The 19,491-nt window shown below is 54.2% G+C and overlaps 2 protein-coding genes across 2 annotated transcripts; both read right to left on the reverse strand.

The window, feature by feature from the left end:
* LOC136304274 (D(1) dopamine receptor-like) lies at positions 1–1,624 on the reverse strand. The gene has a single exon (XM_066207889.1). The coding sequence runs from the start codon at positions 1,279–1,281 to the stop codon at positions 1–3; it is 1,281 nt and encodes a 426-aa protein (XP_066063986.1). The 5' UTR covers positions 1,282–1,624.
* A 7,933-nt stretch (positions 1,625–9,557) lies between these two features.
* On the reverse strand, positions 9,558–18,240 carry LOC136304273 (charged multivesicular body protein 7). Its single transcript, XM_066207888.1, has 10 exons — positions 17,855–18,240; positions 16,812–16,986; positions 14,766–14,951; positions 13,986–14,119; positions 13,585–13,633; positions 12,654–12,773; positions 12,053–12,151; positions 11,298–11,358; positions 10,595–10,756; positions 9,558–10,011 (listed from the first exon to the last, which is right to left on the reverse strand). The coding sequence occupies exons 1-10, from the start codon at positions 18,142–18,144 to the stop codon at positions 9,947–9,949; spliced, it is 1,341 nt and encodes a 446-aa protein (XP_066063985.1). The 5' UTR covers positions 18,145–18,240; the 3' UTR covers positions 9,558–9,946.
* Positions 18,241–19,491: the final 1,251 nt, after the last annotated feature.

Consider the following 19,491-nt stretch of genomic DNA (forward strand, 5'->3'; position numbering starts at 1 on the left):
TCAATGGAAGGCGCTGCTGGCGGGCGGGGAAACCGTTCCCAGCCGGGCCGGGGTTCCACACTCAGGAAGAAGGTTCAGAGCGGGAGAAGAGCCCGGAGAAACCCTCTCGGAGGCCGCCTCGTCCTTCTCCACCTGCAGCACGGCGTGGGGCAGCAGCTGCGGGCGGCCCAGGCTCTCCCCAGCCCTGTGGGCAGCCGTGTCGGGCTGGAAGGACACCAGCTCGTTGCTGAGGGTCCCCGTCCCCACGGCGGCGGGGCAGAGGCGGCCGCAGCCCAGCAGGGAGGAGAAGGCCCTGCGGAACTCGGCGTTGAAGGCGTAGATGACGGGGTTGAGGGCAGAGTTGGCCCAGCCCAGCCAGGTGAAGGCGCCCAGCACGGTCCCGCTGACACACGGCGGGACGCGCAGCTCGGGGTCACAGAAGGGCACCAGGCAGTTGAGCACGAAGAAAGGCAGCCAGCAGCACACGAAGACCCCCACGATGATGGAGAGGGTCTGGAGCACCTTGGTCTCTTTCTTGAGGGAGTTTTTCAGGGAGGTTTCCCCGGGGCAGGGGCTGCGGGCTTGTCCCGGCCGCTCCAGGGAGGAGACCCTGCGGAGCTGGCGCCGGGCCGTGAGGAAGAGGCGGCAGTAGGTGGCCACCATGACGGCCACGGGGATGTAGAAGCTGACGAGGGACGAGGAGATGGCGTAGGTCCTGCTGAGGCTGGAATCGCAGCTCCCCTCCTCCACGGAGCCATTGAAGCCCAGCTGCTCCCGGTCCTTGTGCCACCGCAGCTGCACGGGGACGAAGGAGATGAGGAGGGACAGCAGCCAGGCCACCGCGATGGTGACAAAAGCCACGCGCTGCGTCACCCTCCTCTGGTGCAGAAAGGGGCTGGCGATGGCCCAGTAGCGCTCGAGGCTGATGAGGCACAGGTGGAGGATGGAGGCCGTGCAGCAGGTGATGTCGAAAGCCACCCAGAGGTCACAGAAAGCCCCGAAGGGCCAGAAGCCCAGCACGTCGCTGGCGGCTCTCCAGGGCATCACCAGCACGGCCACCAGCAGGTCGGACACGGCCAGGGACACCACGAAGAGGTTGGTGACCTTGGAGCGCAGGTGTGGGAACCTGAGCACGGCCAAGCACACCAGGCTGTTCCCCAGCAGCGTGCAGAGGATGAGGAGGGACAGGCAGGCGGCTGTCGCCACCCGCAGGGACAGCGGGGACTGGCTCTGTTCTGCCCCGCTGCTGGCATTGAGCTCGTCCTGCCCGGCTCCTCCTGCCGAGGGGGGAAACCCATCCATGGCTTCCCCGTCCAGGTTTTTCAAAGTCTGCTCAAGTCTCCGTCAGCATCCAGCGCCCGTTTTCCCTTTTTCCCCGCTCCCGCAGCACCTCCGGAGCCACGGCTGCAGTCCAGTCCCACCTCCAGAACAGGAGAAGTGCTGGAAGCTCTCGGTCCTTCCCAGTCCTTCTCTCGGTCCTTCCCAGTCCTTCTCCCAGTCCTTTCCAGTCCCTTTCTCAGTCCTTTCCCGCTCTCAGCGTTTGGATTTTCCCTCCTGCCTCTCGCCCCCCAGGAGCCCGCACTCACCTCCGGGGTCTGGGGAGGTTTTACCGCAAATCTTCCTCCCCCTCCTCTCTCCTCTTCACCTGCTGGTGATCCTGCAGAATTCCCAGATCCCTTCCAAATCCAGGCTGGGATTCGCTGCCGGGAGCCAGAGGGGTCTGAGGGGTGTCTCCCTGCTCACCAACCCGGCTGCTCTCTCTTCCCTCTGGAGCCAAAATCCCTCTGGATTTCTCCAGGGTGGGATCTGGCTCTGCCCCTCGGAGCTGGGAGAATGTGTGAATGCACGGGGTGAGTCACTGGGAATTCGCTGAGAGGGTTGAAGGGGGGGGGGAAATAATCATTCCAGGCAAGATTTGAGGGTCCTCAATGCAAATGAGCGCAGGAATTGATTGGGATTTCTGCATGAGAGAGGCCTGATTTCCCTGCCCAGGCGCTGAGTCACAGCTCAGAGCTGACCCCAAACCAGTCACTCCTCCCTGCCCTGAGCTGGTGCAAAACTGGCTTTTACTGTCCACTGCAAAATTCCTTCTTCAGGAAAAAAAAAAGGGGGGGGGGGGGGGGGAAACCCATCAAAAAATCCTGTACAAACCTGGAAGATTTTTCTTTCGGTCTCAGATCTCTTTTTCAGCACAGGTCACCTGCAGAACCAGTGAGCACGCTGAACATCACCTGGGTAAAGTTTTGAACCCTCAATAAATGGATTTTACTTTCAGTGAAGCGGTGTAAAGTCGCTTCTCTTTCAAGCTCATCACTATTTCCTTAATTCCACATCAGCTTTTACCTCGGGGATAACTGGAAACATCAGGCAGAAAGTCAAGATGCTTTTCCAGTCCAGTGAGGATGTGACACTTGGGGACACGGGTTGGGGGTGGCCTTGGCAGTGCTGGGGACACACTTGGACTTGATGGTCCCGAAGGTCTTTGCCAACCTTAACGAGTCTAAAATTTGATATTTTGGAACTCCTAAGGAGGAGGAGCTGCCGGGTGTCCTGAGGGAGATTTCCTGGGATGGGATGTGCCACCACGAGCTGCCACTGCCACCCTGTGCTGTGACTTACTGAGGTGACAGACCAGTGCCACCACTGCTCTCTTGAGAGGAGCCACCCTGCAAAAGTCAGGTGTGGAAAAGCAGGACGAGCTTTGCAGATCCTGGGTACAAAACGAGTTGGTTCAGCTCCAATTAATTCCCTCCGTGCCAGGAGCGTGGTCACGGAGCATCCCTGACCCGCCTTTCCCTGTCACCTCGGGATGAAAGAGCCACCGAGCACACTGAGCCCGCCCTGCTGAGCCCGGATCCATCACCCTGGGATTGCTGAGCCCGGATCCATCACCCTGGGATTGCTGAGCCCGGGTTCATCACCCTGGGATTGCTGAGCCCGGATCCTTCACTCTGGGATTGCTGAGCCCGGATCCTTCACCCTGGGATTGCTGAGCCCGGATCCATCACCCTGGGATTGCTGAGCCCGGATCCATCACCCTGGGATTGCTGAGCCCGGGTTCATCACCCTGGGATTGCTGAGCCCGGATCCATCACCCTGGGATTGCTGAGCCCGGATCCATCACCCTGGGATTGCTGAGCCCGGATCCATCACCCTGGGATTGCTGAGCCCGGGTTCATCACCCTGGGATTGCTGAGCCCGGATCCATCACCCTGGGATTGCTGAGCCCGGATCCATCACCCTGGGATTGCTGAGCCCGGATCCATCACCCTGGGATTGCTGAGCCCGGATCCATCACCCTGGGATTGCTGAGCCCGGATCCATCACCCTGGGATTGCTGAGCCCGGATCCATCACCCTGGGATTGCTGAGCCCGGATCCTTCACCCTGGGATTGCTGAGCCCGGATCCATCACCCTGGGATTGCTGAGCCCAGATCCATCACCCTGGGATTGCTGAGCCCGGGTTCATCACCCTGGGATTGCTGAGCCCGGATCCTTCACCCTGGGATTGCTGAGGCCGGGTTCATCACCCTGGGATTGCTGAGCCCGGATCCATCACCCTGGGATTGCTGAGGCCGGATCCATCACCCTGGGATTGCTGAGCCCGGATCCTTCACCCTGGAATTGCTGAGCCCGGATCCATCACCCTGGAATTGCTGAGCCCGGATCCATCACCCTGGGATTGCTGAGCCCGGATCCTTCACCCTGGGATTGCTGAGCCCGGATCCTTCACCCTGGAATTTCTGAGCCCGCATCCATCACCCCGAGCCGGCTCTGCTGTTCCTGCCCCAAGGAGCCAACAAGGATCCGATATTCCCTGGAAGACACAGCCTGGACACAGCCCGGGCTCGCTGCTGGGTGTCCGGGCGCTCGCTGACGAAGAGCTCGGTTTAATTAATCCTCATTAGCGGCCGCCTGCAGCCCGGGGCTGTTCCAGGCAGCGAGGGTAGATGGCACCAGCGGCCGGCGCATGGAGCGGCTCCTGCCCTCGGGAATTCGGGATGCCGGCGGAGGAAAAGCGCTGGGTCAGGGCGAGGGCAGAGAGAGCAGGGAAAGGTTCTTCCCCAGGGGGTGGAATAAACACCGGCACAGCTCCCAGGGAACGGGCACGGCCCCAGGAGCTCCAGGACACCCAGGGATGCCCAGGGTGGGAATTTGGGATGTCTGGGTCCTTTCCCCCTCTGGGCATCCCAAGGCCCCGGCAGAGCCCTCAGCGCCAGGGATGCTCTGCCCTCTGTGCCCCATCTTCCTCCCAGTCCTGCTCCGGCCACGAAGATTTTCAGGATCTCAGGGGGCAGAAACAAAACAGGGGGACGCTGTCACTGCTGTGTGAGGGAGCAGCGATGGCAGGGCCTGGGACAGGGCAGGGTGGCACTGATCTGTCACACAGGGCAGGGTGGCACTGATCTGTCACACAGGGCAGGGTGGCACTGGCCTGTCACACACAGCAATGGTGGCACTGATCTGTCACACAGGACAGGGTGGCACTGGCCTGTCACACACAGCAATGGTGGCACTGATCTGTCACACACAGGGCAGGGTGGCACTGGCCTGTCACACACAGCAATGGTGGCACTGATCTGTCACACAGGGCAGGGCGGCACCGGCCTGTCACACACAGCAATGGTGGCACTGATCTGTCACACAGGGCAGGGTGGCACTGGCCTGTCACACACAGCAATGGTGGCACTGATCTGTCACACACAGGGCAGGGTGGCACTGGCCTGTCACACACAGGGCAGGGTGGCACTGATCTGTCACACAGGGCAGGGTGGCACTGGCCTGTCACACACAGGGCAGGGTGGCACTGATCTGTCACACAGGGCAGGGTGGCACTGGCCTGTCACACACAGCAATGGTGGCACTGATCTGTCACACACAGGGCAGGGCGGCACTGGCCTGTCACACACAGCAATGGTGGCACTGATCTGTCACACAGGGCAGGGTGGCACTGGCCTGTCACACACAGCAATGGTGGCACTGATCTGTCACACAGGACAGGGTGGCACTGGCCTGTCACACTCAGCAATGGTGGCACTGATCTGTCACACACAGGGCAGGGTGGCACTGGCCTGTCACACACAGCAATGGTGGCACTGATCTGTCACACAGGACAGGGTGGCACTGGCCTGTCACACACAGCAATGGTGGCACTGATCTGTCACACAGGGCAGGGCGGCACTGGCCTGTCACACACAGCAATGGTGGCACTGGCCTGTCACACACAGGGCAGGGTGGCACTGATCTGTCACACAGGGCAGGGTGGCACTGGCCTGTCACACACAGGGCAGGGTGGCACTGATCTGTCACACAGGGCAGGGTGGCACTGGCCTGTCACACACAGCAATGGTGGCACTGATCTGTCACACACAGGGCAGGGCGGCACTGGCCTGTCACACACAGCAATGGTGGCACTGATCTGTCACACAGGACAGGGTGGCACTGGCCTGTCACACTCAGCAATGGTGGCACTGATCTGTCACACACAGGGCAGGGTGGCACTGATCTGTCACACAGGGCAGGGTGGCACTGGCCTGTCACACACAGGGCAGGGTGGCACTGATCTGTCACACAGGGCAGGGTGGCACTGGCCTGTCACACACAGCAATGGTGGCACTGATCTGTCACACACAGGGCAGGGCGGCACTGGCCTGTCACACACAGCAATGGTGGCACTGATCTGTCACACAGGGCAGGGTGGCACTGGCCTGTCACACACAGCAATGGTGGCACTGATCTGTCACACAGGACAGGGTGGCACTGGCCTGTCACACTCAGCAATGGTGGCACTGATCTGTCACACACAGGGCAGGGTGGCACTGGCCTGTCACACACAGCAATGGTGGCACTGATCTGTCACACAGGACAGGGTGGCACTGGCCTGTCACACTCAGCAATGGTGGCACTGATCTGTCACACACAGGACAGGGTGGCACTGGCCTGTCACACACAGCAATGGTGGCACTGATCTGTCACACAGGGCAGGGTGGCACTGGCCTGTCACACACAGCAATGGTGGCACTGATCTGTCACACAGGGCAGGGTGGCACTGGCCTGTCACACACAGCAATGGTGGCACTGATCTGTCACACAGGGCAGGGTGGCACTGGCCTGTCACACACAGCAATGGTGGCACTGATCTGTCACACACAGGGCAGGGTGGCACTGATCTGTCACACACAGGGCAGGGTGGCACTGGCCTGTCACACACAGCAATGGTGGCACTGATCTGTCACACACAGGGCAGGGTGGCACCGGCCTGTCACACACAGCAATGGTGGCACTGATCTGTCACACAGGGCAGGGTGGCACTGGCCTGTCACACACAGCAATGGTGGCACTGATCTGTCACACAGGGCAGGGTGGCACTGGCCTGTCACACACAGCAATGGTGGCACTGATCTGTCACACAGGGCAGGGTGGCACTGGCCTGTCACACACAGCAATGGTGGCACTGATCTGTCACACAGGGCAGGGTGGCACTGGCCTGTCACACACAGCAATGGTGGCACTGATCTGTCACACACAGGGCAGGGTGGCACCGGCCTGTCACACACAGCAATGGTGGCACTGATCTCTCACACAGGGCAGGGTGGCACTCACCTGTCACCTCCGTTAGTCACAGCACAGGGTGGCAGCGGCAGCTCGTGGTGGCACATCCCATCCCAGGAAATCCTCCCTCAGGACACCCGGCAGCTCCTCCTCCTTAGGAGCTCCAAATTACAAAATCCTGGCATTTTTAAGGTTGGCAAAGACCTTCGGGACCATCAAGTCCAAGTGTGTCCCCAGCACTGCCAAGGCCACCCCCAACCCGTGTCCCCAAGTGCCACATCCACACCTTTGGAACCCCTCCGGGGATGGAGATCCCACCCTGCCAGTGCCCGGCACTTCCCATGAAGGGTTTTGTCCCAGTTTCCAACCTGAACCTCCCCTGGCAGCGCCTGAGGCTGTAGGAAAGGATCTCCCCTGGCTCTGCTTCCACCTGGAGCCGGGTTGGTGTGGGAAGATGGGATTGGGATGGGATTGGGATGGGATTGGGATTCAATTTGTCCAATTTCTGTGCATTTTGGACCCCACCTGATGCAGAAATCCCTGCGGGTTCTGCCGTGCCAGGCAAACCAAACCCTCCTGTGAGACCCAAATCTCCTCCCCTGAGGAAGCTGCATTATTTTATAATCAATTCAGCCGCTATTTATTTTTTTTTTCCCCAGGCTCAATTTAAGCACTATTTTAAACAGCTCTCCAGCATGAAAAGATTCCAGTTTGGTGGCAATCGAGCTCAAAGTTTTTTATATTTAATTTCCTCACCCAGCAAGAGGCTGCCCTTGATTTCCTCTCCCTGCTGTCTCACCAAAATATCCTGAAAATTCTCCATTCAGGCACCCTGATTACATCCCCCACTCTGCATCAAAGGCAGAAAATTACCAGCCACTCCAAATAAAGCGGCAGCTGCTCGGGTTTAACTCCTAAATGTCACTTCCAGCACGGCTGATGCATCCCAGGATTACAGGGGAGTGTTTATTCCTGCAGGGATCTCTCCAGATTTCCAGGGAAGGGACAAATTCTGAGATCAGGGGAGAAAGGAGGAGGAGTCAGGCTTCCAAAACAAAAATCCAGGTTGGAGGTGAGACCTGAGCCCTGTAAAAAAAAAAACAAAAAAAACGTGGGAGCTCTCCAGGGATGAAATCAAACCTCAGCCAGAGGGAACAGCACCAACAGCCTGGGAATTCCAGGTTTAGGCATCATGGTTTTACAGGGAAATTTGGTTTTTTACACACCAGGCCACTCAATTTACATCGATTTCCTTCAGGCAGAGGGAAAACCAGCACCAGGCTCCCAGTCTGGGCTGCTTAATCACAATGGGAACAAGAAGCTGGGTGAAAAACTGCCCCAAAATCAGCTCTTGGGAATTGTCTGGTGCAAACCCAAGGGGTTCATCAGAACTGATTTCCTTTTCTCCACGGGCAAAGTGGCTTATGCAAAGGGCTGTGACTGCGAGCCTTGAAAGTGCAGGTTGGAGATGCAGAGTGATAAAAAAAAAAAGGTGGGGAGAGATAAGGAGAAGCAGGAATCGTGTCCAAAATGACACGCGGAACCAAGGCGGTGCCACCCAAAAAGCAGCAGAAAAACAGACAAGTGATTAGATGTGGTAATATTTAATAATGGGCTTTTTACACCCACGTTAAAGTCTGGTGGAGCAGTTGCTCAGTTTGGGTTTGGCTAAAGCAGCCCAGGGGCATCCCTGGATTCCAGCACAGCTGGAACAGCAGCTGGAAGAGGGAAAAAGCCCAGGAGGCCCCCGGGGTCCCTCCCATCCCCTCCTGGCACACACAGGCAGGAAACACCGAGTCTTTCTCCCGTTTACTTCCAGAGGAAAGGAACACAGAGCTTCAAAATTTTACATCATTCCATGGGGGAACCGTGAGCTGCAGCCTCCCCCTCCCCGGGGAGGGCCTGCCCTGGGGAGGGGTGACAGAGGGGACACAGCCCCTGGGGACATCCCCACTGCCACCCTGACCCTGACCCTAAATGATCACCAGGAGGGGAAACTCCAGCCCTCATTCCCAACATCCCAAACTGCCACTGAGGAATGGAGTTTGGAGAGGCAGCGTGGAAGTGCTGGAACGTATTTCCCAGAGGGGCTGTGGGAATACAATCCCAGTGGTGCGGGACACATTCACAATGGTGTGGGACACATTCCCAACGGGGCTGGAATACATTCCCAATAGTGCTGGAACACATTCCCAATGGTGCTGGAACACATTCCCAATGGTGCTGGAATACATTCCCAGTGGTGCTGGAGCACATTCCCAGTGGTGTGGGACACATTCCCAGTCAGGGAGAGGGGCACAGGGCTGGTGATTCCCCCCACAGGCAGCCAGGAATCCCAGGGAAGGGCACATTCCGTGTTTCAGGGATTTGGGGCTTCCCTGCGCACGCCAGGGGTAAAAAGTGACCTGCAGAAGAGGAGGGCTGGGCTGCTGTGGGCAGAGGCAGCCCTGGAGCAGCCGCAGGTGAGGTGCTGAGGGCTTTTGTGCATCAAGAACATCCACGGGGGCTGGGTTTGGGGCTTTTTGGGAGCACACAACCCTGCGGGATCGAAGGCAAAGCCGAGGCTGCTCCGTGGAGCTGCGCTCTCTCAAGGGATCTCTTCTCTCCCCACCCCAAATCCCCCCGTGGCAGCTCAGAGCCATCCCCCTGCAGCTCCCAGGGAGATTTGCTTACAGGGAGGACACAAAAATAGCCAGCGGCTCCGATTTCAGGAGGAAATCCAGCAGGAAGAGGCTGGATTGGCAGCGGGGGCGGGGGAATCTTTTGCAGGTCTCCCTTTTAAGGCCTTCAATGTCATGACAGAGAGAGAGAGAGGGATTCTTTTTGTCTTGTGCTTGCCATGGCTGCCCTCTCTGAGCAGCAGCCAAAATCTCCTCGAGACTGAGCAGTGCCAGGGCCTGGCTGTGAGTGCAGGATCCAGAGGGAGGGACACAACAAAGCACCAGGTGTTTGAAGCCGGCTGCAGGTAGGGCAAGGGCAGGAGTGATGCGCCAAGTGTTTCTAAACAACCACACAAAACGCTGAGCCACTGCAACGCTGCTGCTACTCAGATTCTCAACACCAGCCACAGCAAAGGAAGAGAAATAAATAAAAAATAAAAAACCAAACCCAAAACCGAGCACTGTTATGGACACTGAAGAGTTTTTGTGGGGTTTTTTTTTGTCTTCACTGGAGTCGTATTCCCAAGGAGGGAAGGCTGGATGTGGCAGTGACCAGTGCAGATGTTGGCACAGAGATGACAAACACCAGCTGGGGCCAGGTCCAGAGTGGATTGTCGTGGCAGGAGCTCCTGCTGCTGAGCAAAGACTGACCCAGAAGGACAGGGGGACTTCCCTCTCCTTGGAAGTTCTGGTCATAAGTTAAGGAACATGGAGACAACTTCCCGAACCGCAGCAACAGGAATTCTGTTGGCTCCTCAGAGGTTCAGTCCCAGAGCTGTTTTGGGCTCAGAAGAAGCAGAGGGAGTCGTCTGCGCCGGATCTGTGAAGAGAATTGCAACAGAGGAGAGATCAGAGCTCATCAAACACAGCCACAACCACCCAACAGAATTCTAGAGTCTTGGTGCTTCCCTGCTTAGCTCCATCACCTGGAATCACCTGTTCCATGCCCCTGGAATCCCATGTTCCATCCCCCTGGAATCCCATGTTCCATCACCAGGAATCACCTGTTCCATCACCTGGAACCACCTGTTCCAACCCCTGGAATCCCTGCTGAACCAAGATCCCAGCTCTCCCAGGCCTGGGTTTAGCTCTGCTGAACCAGGATCCAGGCTAATTCCCAGCTCTCCCAGGCCTGGGTTTAGCTCTGCTGAACCAGGATCCAGGCTAATTCCCAGCTCTCCCAGGCCTGGGTTTAGCTCTGCTGAACCAGGATCCAGGCTAATTCCCAGCTCTCCCAGGCCTGGGTTTAGCTCTGCTGAACCAGGATCCAGGCTAATTCCCAGCTCTCTCTGGCCTGCTGAACCAGGATCCAGGCTAATTCCCAGCTCTCCCAGGCCTGGGTTTAGCTCTGCTGACCCCCAGGGCTGTCCCAGCTCCCTCCCAGGCCCCGGGGCCATTCCCACCTCCAGCAGACACAGAGAGCTGCTCCAGCTCAGCTTCCAACTCGGCATCAGAGATGGGGGCACTGGGCACCCTGTGGGGCACGGCAGGCAGATCCAGGGAATCCTTGCTGGAGTCCTGCAGGAGACTGTCCAGCTCCTGCTCCAGCTCCTCAGAGTCCATCTCTGCTGATCAAAGGAAACATTTCAGCCCCAGGGGAAATTGAATCCTCATGGCACAGACTGCGATCCGAACCAGAGCCGTTATTGCTCCCATCCATCGTTACTCACAAGGAATTTCCTTCTTTTAAAGGACTGAAAATTCTGTCCTCGTGTCAGGGAAATTTTTTTTTTTTTCTTGGCACTGAAGCCAAAGAAGCTCTGGCAACTCTCAGCAGAGGCAAAAGAGCTGCAGCAACAGCCAGGCCAGAGGAAAAAGCTCATCACTTCAAAAAGAAACCCAAAGCAGCAGCCACCCTAAAAATAGATTTCAATCGACATGACACAGCTTTGAGCTGAAATCCAGCCCCAAACAGGGACCACGAGGATTTGGAGATGAATGAACTGTCAGCAATAAACTGCCCTGCTCCCCCTTCCCTTCAAGGCACCAACTTTGGTGTTTTGGGAAGGGTTTATTCCCCCAGGAAGCTGTGGGACGTGGGGAGGGAGCAGGGAAAGGAGGGAACAGGGAAAGGGATGATCAAAGGACAAAAAGGCCAGGACGCACCCAGACCATTGATCCCCACTCCAGCCAGAGTCTGGGCCACTTCATCTTGAGTGTCACAAAGCTGAGGTAAAACAAACACAGTTAGATCAAGATCAGAAATTCATTTTGTGCCCGACTGCAGCTGCTTTATCGAAAGCAGAAATAACAAAAACAATCCAAAGTTGAGCTAAAGGCACCAGGAATTAACTCTTTCTTCCTGCCTGAAATGCAGGAGATTACAGAATTAACTAGGTTGGAAAAGACCTCTGAGATCACCAAGTCCAACCTATGAAAAAAGAAACCAAACAATAAAATAAAATACAATACAATAGAATAAAATGAAAAATAGAATAAAACAGAATAAAATAAGAATTAAAAATAAAAATAGGATAATAATGAAGCAAAATAAAATAAAATAAAATAAAATAAAATAAAATCTCAGGCTGTTTCATGCACACAGCTGCATTCCAGCTTCCAAAGGTCTGATTTGTATTTTTAGTACACCTGAAGACTTTTCAGGGAAGCTGGGTGCCTCCCCAACATTGCTGATCATAAAACCCCACAAAATGCACAAATTGAAAGTAAATTAAAACCCACAACAGCAAACCCAGAAATCTTCTTCTTGCTGATGTTCTAGCTCAAAATCAAGTCAGTTTGCTTTAAGTGCCATGAAGGAAAAAACCTAAATAATTAAAAGCAACCAAGGAATTAATAATTAATGAACATCTGGGCAGGTTTCTTGGGAATATCCACACCCCCCCTGGCTGGTCCAGTACCTCTTGGATCTGATCCACCAGGTTCTCTGCCCTCTCCACAGTCACATCCTTCATGGAAAGCTTCAGAGCTCCAACCCCAGCCTGGTAGGCATTAAACACCTGGGAATGAAAAATAAAAGACAGAAAGATGCAGAATGCTGATGAACTCCAGCCTGGTTGGCATAAAACACCTGGGAATTAAAAATAAAAGACAGAAAGATGTTTGATGTTCATGAGCTCCAGCCTAGTAGGCATCAAACATCTGGAAATTAAAAACAAAAGACAGAAAGATGTCTAGTGCTCATCAAGTCCAGCCTGGTAGGCATTAAACATTTTGAAATTACAAATAAAAGACAGAAAGATGCAGAAAGTCCAGGCTGGTAGGTTTTAAACATTTGGAAATTAAAAACAAAAGACAGAAAGATGCACAATGGTGATGAGAACAGTGTGAGCTCCTCTCCAGAGCTGCTTCCCAAGCAGGACCCTCGGAGACAGAACAGGAAAAGGAGGGAGCTTCACCCAGGGGGACATTCCCAGGGTAAACCCCACCCCTGAGGGGCAGGAAAGAGGGCAGAGAGGGGCTGGAGCAGGAGGAGGAGCCCAGGGGAGGAGCCCAGGGTACCATCTGGTCGGTCTGGGAGGCGTAGATGCGATCCAGGATTCCCTGCACCGCGTCCAGCTTGGAGTGCAGCTCCTCGATGCGCCGCTCCGTCCTCCGCTTCGACTTGAGGCACCTCAGCGCCTGCCAGGGGCACAAACACACACACACAGAGCTCAGAGCAGCTCTACACACAGCTCTGGGGGGTCTCCCCTCCTCTGGGTTTATCCCCACTTTGGTGAGTGCAGGAATTCCTGCTGGCAGCACGGGAAAATTGGGGTGAAGGGCTAAAAACGGGGAACGGCCGCCACGCTGAGGGTTCATCCAGGTATTCCTGGATCACACCCAGCAGAAAAATCCTGGATTCCTACTTTAAAAAGGTGGTCAGGCCATCTGAAATATTCCAGCTGGCAGCTGCAGCTATTCACATTCCTGAGTGTTGAAGTTTCCTTCAAAAAAAAAGGAATCCTTGTGGAATTTCACACTGATTAAAAGCAGGTATTTGTAGCCTGCTGCATCACACAGGAAGGAGGGAAAAGCAGAGAGAGGTTGTCAAATGTGTGTTTGTGCAAAGCTTGTTCAGAAATGACCATCTCAAGAGAAAAAAAAATAACAAATTTTAAAAAATAAAACAAAAAGAGCCAGGAGTTGGATTTTGATGATTCTGAGTGGGTCCCTTCCAACCTGGGATATTCTGGGATTGGAAGTGCCACAAAAAAATCCCCCAAAACAACCAGGAATCCCTGAGGCACACGCAGAACGAGTGGGTTTAAGAGTTTATTTCCATTTCCCTTCATCACCTCACTCTGGAAAAACAAATCCTTCACCTCGAGGAGAGCTTTGGCTTCAGAGCCAGCACTCCAACACCCCTGGGATGGAGCCCCCGAGTTTAACCCTGGGCACGACCTGCACTCCTGGAGCAGCTCCAGGACATTTCCCTGGGAGTTCCACTCACCAGCTGCTTCTTCCCAGCTCTGCAAGCACTCCTGGCATCCTCTTTACACCTGGAAGATGGAAAAAGGAAAATTTCTTCCTTGTTTTACAAACCACCACCACCCTCTCCCTCTCTCTGAGGGGGCCACAACGGTGAATTTTGGATACAACCACCCTCAAAGCACTGTTGATTCCCACAAGTCCTTGGAAGCATTCCAAATCCTTGCAAACATTCCTCACAGCCATTCCCTGCACCTTGTTTTCATAGGAAACAGGGAACAAAGGCTGGAAAAGCTGCCCCAGCACACGGCCGGGACTATTTTATTTACAAACAGGAAAGAACAACACGAGAAAGCGGCTTCTAATTGTGCCCCAAACATCCCCCAGATTGTTGTTCCCACCACCCCTTCCCCTCAGAATTACTTCTCTGCTTCCTGGGAAAGGGACTCCACCTTCTGTGACAGCAGCTGCTCACTCTGCATCAGCTGATAAACCCCGATGTCCACGTCGTTCATGGGGGACACCTTGGCGTGGAGGCCTCGGGCAAACTTCACTATCTGGAATCACAGCAGCACAGAGTCACTTCCTAAAAACCTGAATTAGGAAGGCTTTCACTTGGAGGGAAGGAAGGAAGTTTTTTCACGCCCTGTTTAGGCCTTGGAGTCATCAGGATGTCCCAGGCACCACAGGGTTTAATATTAAACTAGGCGGGATCGGGGTCGGCAGGGTGGAAACAAAACGCCTGAGTGGAACACCTGGAAGATTTTAAAGCTGTCCCCAGATTCTGGAAGTGGATGGGAATGTCAGACTCCCAAGGACTTCAGAACACTACAGGGCAAGTGGAATCTCAGGGCTGAGTGCCTGCACCTCTGTAGGAAGTGACAAAGGGAAAAAGCTTTTCAGAAAAACGTGGAATTCCACGCTGATTCCAGAGGTGTGGAGCTTGTGTAGCTGGGAATAGTCAAAATGCAGAGTCTGCCATGTTTTTAACTCTTAAATTAAATCAGAATTATTATAGATGCTTAAAGAACCTGCCATGCCAGAATGAGGATTTCCTGTCACCAGGTACCAACATTGCAGCACGTGGAATTCTCCTTTCCAGACAGAAAACCCCCGTTTTACCACCGAAAACGGCCGAAATCCATTTCTCTCCGAGCAGGACAGGGATGATACCACCCAAAAGCAGTCACCTGGACCCTGTACCTTCTCTCCATTCTGTTCCAGGATGGTGACCCTCTTCTCCTTCTGCAGCTGCAGCAGCAACAAGTAGAAGGTCCTTTCGTCGGGGCAGAGGCCGGCGCAGAGCGAGCGCAGCTCGGACAGGGCGACCACGGGGTGGGAAGAGAGGGCAGAGTTCTGGTAGAAGCGATAAACCTCCTCTGCCTTCTCCTGCAAGGGAGCCAGGGCACGCCTCAGCATCTCACCTTGGGGATTTTCCAAACCCTGTGGTGCTTCAGTGAGTAGCTCTGAGCTCCGTATTGAGTGTTATCTTTGCGTTTTGGGCAGATAAAACAATTCCTCCCTGGGCCTGAAGCTCAAGGACACTCTGCAGCCTCAGGCCCCAGAAAGAATAAACAGAATAAACTGAAGTGAGTTATAAGGGGAGCAAATCGGGGGAGGAATTACTTCATTACCTGAAGCTGTAATTGGAGGACAAACCCCTGCCATGCAAATGGACCACAGTTATAATTTGATACAATTGCCTGAATTGTGTTGTCCAAAAAATTCGTGATATTGTCCACCTTGGGAGTCCTCTCAGAGGCCCTGACTGCCCCAGGGTGTGCCTTTAATAAACACTGAATAAATACTGAAGGCCTTTAATAAATCCCCACTTTATTCTCTTCATCTCGCCCAGCCTCAGTTCCAGGGAGCGCCCCCAAGGCATGACAGGGATGCTGTCAGCCCACACAGCATTCCCGCTCTTCCCAAATCCTCCCACACCTCCTTCCTCCCAGCCTGGACACTTCCTGTGTTATTGTGGAGTGACTGTCACAATGAGCCGCGGGGAACTCTCAAAATAATCGTCCACAAAACCCCAAACTCCGCTATTGACATTCCCTGGGACAGCACAGGAACCACACAGGCAATCACTTGGTTTCCCCTGCACCTCCTGGAAATCCCTCCCCGGGTTTGAAGCAAATAAAAATTCCTGCCTTTTCAAGAGTTCCTGCGTTTCTGCTGGGCACACCAACCCAGAATGATTTGGGGCTCATTCTGCAGACTCGGAGTGACAGAGAGAGAGAGAAAAGGGGCTGGGACAGCATCCAAGGGCAGCTCCAATCCCATGGGAAAGCAGCTGAATAATGCCCAGGGAAGCCGGGATGGTGGGACACTGGATTTCCAGGCTGTGCCTCTTCCATCCCGGGAGCAGATGGAGCTCAGGCTGAGGGCTCCTCATATCCCACACAGGAATTGAGCTCCAGCCTGGGATTTACAGCAGGAGCACAGCTCTGGCCTTCCTGGACAGGCAAGGAATTGTGTCCCTCCCTTTCCTTGGAGCCAGTGAAATGTTCATTGTCACAACCATGGAATGGTTTGGGATGGAAAAAGCTGAAATCCCACCCAGTGTCACCCGTGCCATGGACAGGGACACAGCCCACTGGCCCAGGGGACACTGCCAGGGATCTAGGGGCAGCCACGGCAAAACTGGGAATTCCATCCCAGCCACCCTCCCTCCCAATATTTCTTCCCAAAATCCCATCGAAACCTGCACATGGAATCCTGAAATGGTTTGGGTCTGAGGGACCTCAAAGCCCATCCAGTCCCACCATGGATCCCACACTTTCCATGGATCAGGGTGCTCCAGCCCGGCCTTGGGCACTTCCAGGGATCCAGGGGCAGCCACAGAAAATCTGGGAATTCATCCCACCCTCCCAGCCAGGAATTCCTTCCCAAATCTCCCCTTTCCCAGTGGGAAGTCATTCCCTGTGTCCTGCCCCTCCATCCCTCATCCAAGCCCCTCTGGAAGGAGCTCTGAGCTCTCCCTGGAGCCTTTCCCTTCTCCAGGTGAACATTCCCAGCTCTCCCAGCCCGGCTCCAGCCCTTGGAGCAGCTCCATGACTTTCAAGGAACACCAGCAGACCTAAATCCCTTCCCATCCCCAAGCCACTCCATCCACCTCTCTCCAGGCTTTTGAAACACCTCAGAAACGCCAACGAGGATCTGCTCAGCCCTGGAAACGCACGGGAAACGATTCCTGGTTTTCCTGGAGATGCACAACCCCAGGAGAGCTCTGAGCACCCCACTCACCTGCAGCAGCTCCACGTAAATCAGCACCTCCTCCTCCTCGGGGATTTTGCTGTCCCCCAGCACGCTGGACAGGGTCCACTTGAGGGGCTTCAGGATGAAAACTCCCACACCCCACGAGATCCAGCTGCTGTCCACGCTGGCCATGAAGTCTGACTCCCTCTGGAGCTTCCCACGCCTAGGGAGAAGAGAATTCCCGTGGAGCTGGACACAGCCAGCCTGAAGCCGGGATACCCTGCACATCCTCCACTCCTGTGGCATTTTTTATCACCAGATCCAGCTCAGGTTGGAGATTTTGTGGCTGGATGCACACAGAGGTTCGCATTCCTCCCTCGGGATCCTCTGGGTGCCTTTTATTTACTCTTTTTTTCCCCGTTTCGGTAAGTTTTCCCCGATTTTCTGACTTGAAAATGATGAGGCATCAAACAAAGAAATGAACATGGAGGGTCAAGTTTAGGGTAATCGGTGAATTAAGGGTGGTTCTGGTTTTATGCTAAATTGCAGCAAGAGCTTCTCAGATCTCCTGGTTTTGATTTTCAGGTCACCAACAGAGCTCCTGCTGCTGCTGAGATCCCACTCCCGGGATCCAATTTTCCTGTGGGATCCCCAATTTTCCTGTGGGATCCCCGACATTCCCGTGGGATCCCCAACACACCTGTGGGATCCCCAGTATTCCCATGGGAACCCCTGTCCTCCCACACCTCCTGGCTGAGCTCTGATTCCCTGCCCAGTTCGGCCTCCCAAATCCCCCCCACACACACACCCCATACATTCACAGAATCGCAGAGTGGTTTGGGTTGGCAGGACCTTAAATCCCGGCCGGTGCCAGCCCTGCCATGCCCAGGCACACATTCCACTGTCCCAGGCTGCTCCAAGCCCCGTCCAGCCTGGCCTGGGACACTTCCAGAGATGAAACAGCCACAGATTCTCCGCCAGGACCTCCCAGCGCGGAACTGACCCTCCAGGATGAGGATCCCCACAGCGCGGCTCCATCACCCGCCGCATGCCCTGACACGGTCCCCGAGGCCGTGCCCGACCTCCTTTACCTGAGCAGCTCCCTGAGCACGGTGCCCAGCCCCAAGGGGACGCTGCCGCGCCGCTCGAAGCCGTTCTGCAGCTCCCTGAGGCACGTCCTCACCGCGCCCCTCCGCCGGCCGCGGGCCAGCACCAGCCCGACCCAGAAGGCCATCTTGCTGTCCCACTCGGTGCTGTTCACCTCGCGGCTCTGCTTGAAAGCCGAGAACAAGAAAGCCATGCGCTCGTCATCCGTCTCCCACTCCGGCGGCAGGTCGCCGGCCGGGGCCGGCCCAGGGGGGGCCTCCCCCGGGCTGCACATCTACGCGAGCCCCCGGCTCGGCCGCGGCCTCCGCCCCGGCCCGGCCGCCCGCCCGCCTCAGGGGAGACGCGCACGGCGCAGGCGCGGAGCCGCCCCCGCGTCCCCCCCCGCGCGTCACTCGGGGTGGGACGAGCCGCGTCCCCCCCCCCGGAGCCCCCGCGGTGGTACCGCCCGGAGGGGCGTGACGGCCCCGCCCACAAGCGCCCGCCGGGATCCCGCGCGGTGACGTCATCGTGATGGGCGGTATGACGTCAAAAGTGATATCATGGGGCGTGGTGAGAGGGCGGGGCTCGGGACTATACATCATAATTATATTATATCATTCTATAGTCTATATTCTATATTTTATATTCTATATTATATCTTATATATTATATATTGTATTATATTATATTGTATTATATTGTATTTATATTATATTATACCATATCATATTATATTATATTGTATTATATTATATTTAAATATATAAATATATAAATATATATTATATAAATATATAATATATGAATATATTATATATAAATATATAATATATGAATATATAAGTATATAAAATGAAATAAATCTATATTTAGTGATAATATTACATTATTTAGAATGTTACATTATTTATAAATCATATAGATATATTAAAAAATATATTGCCGATATGTATCATACATGAGAGGATATCTGGTTTATGTTATCAATTTCCCTTGTAAAACTGGTAATAAAAGAATAATAATAATCATTAAAATTTTTAATAGATGATGTAATGTACATACAGCATAAACTATAGAATAATAAAATTTTGCTAGTTACTGTATTATATCCTAAATAAATATTAATGAGTATATAATACTATTGATATAAGTATTTTCTATAATACTGTATTATAAATGTAATATACTTATATAATGCAATACTGTATTATAGAGAGGATATGATAATATTATATTATATCATGTCGCAATATAATGTTAGATTATAATATAATACTATATTATCATTAATTAATACATAATGGATCTAACTTCAGGGGTCTGGGAGCAGCCCGAGCTTCCCTTCCCTGCCCCTACATCCCCCTGCCCCAAAATTGGGGATTTTCCAGAGCAGGACGTGAAAAAAGGGGAGGCCAAGAGGATCCTCTGGAAATCAAGGAAAAACCTCTGGAAATCAGGGAGAAGCCTTTGGAAATCAGGGAGAAGCCACCCAGCCCCGAGGGCGCCGCGGGGAAGGGATTTTCCAGGCTCCGGCAGCCGCGGGTGGAGCCGCCCTCGTTCCCTCCATGTCACTTTTCACATCTGGAGCCTGACTCCGAAGCATCTTAGGAAGGGGAAGGGAGCTGAAAACGGGAATTAAATG

The sequence above is a fragment of the Chamaea fasciata genome, unplaced genomic scaffold (assembly GCF_029207755.1).
Source record: "Chamaea fasciata isolate MVZ Bird 193981 ecotype frontalis unplaced genomic scaffold, bChaFas1.0.hap1 SCAF_67, whole genome shotgun sequence".
In the NCBI taxonomy this organism is placed as follows: domain Eukaryota; kingdom Metazoa; phylum Chordata; class Aves; order Passeriformes; family Sylviidae; genus Chamaea; species Chamaea fasciata.

Excerpts from the sequence above, each read along its gene's own strand:
- LOC136304274 (XM_066207889.1), bottom strand. The coding sequence starts at position 1,281 with ATGGATGGGTTTCCCCCCTCGGCAGGAGGAGCCGGGCAGGACGAGCTC.
- LOC136304273 (XM_066207888.1), bottom strand. The coding sequence starts at position 18,144 with ATGTGCAGCCCGGGGGAGGCCCCCCCTGGGCCGGCCCCGGCCGGCGAC. Across the intron at positions 14,120-14,765 it reads TGGAACAGAATGGAGAGAAG|ATAGTGAAGTTTGCCCGAGG; the intron begins GTACAGGGTCCA and ends CTGTGATTCCAG. Across the intron at positions 11,359-12,052 it reads TGGTGGATCAGATCCAAGAG|CTTTGTGACACTCAAGATGA; the intron begins GTACTGGACCAG and ends GTTTTACCTCAG.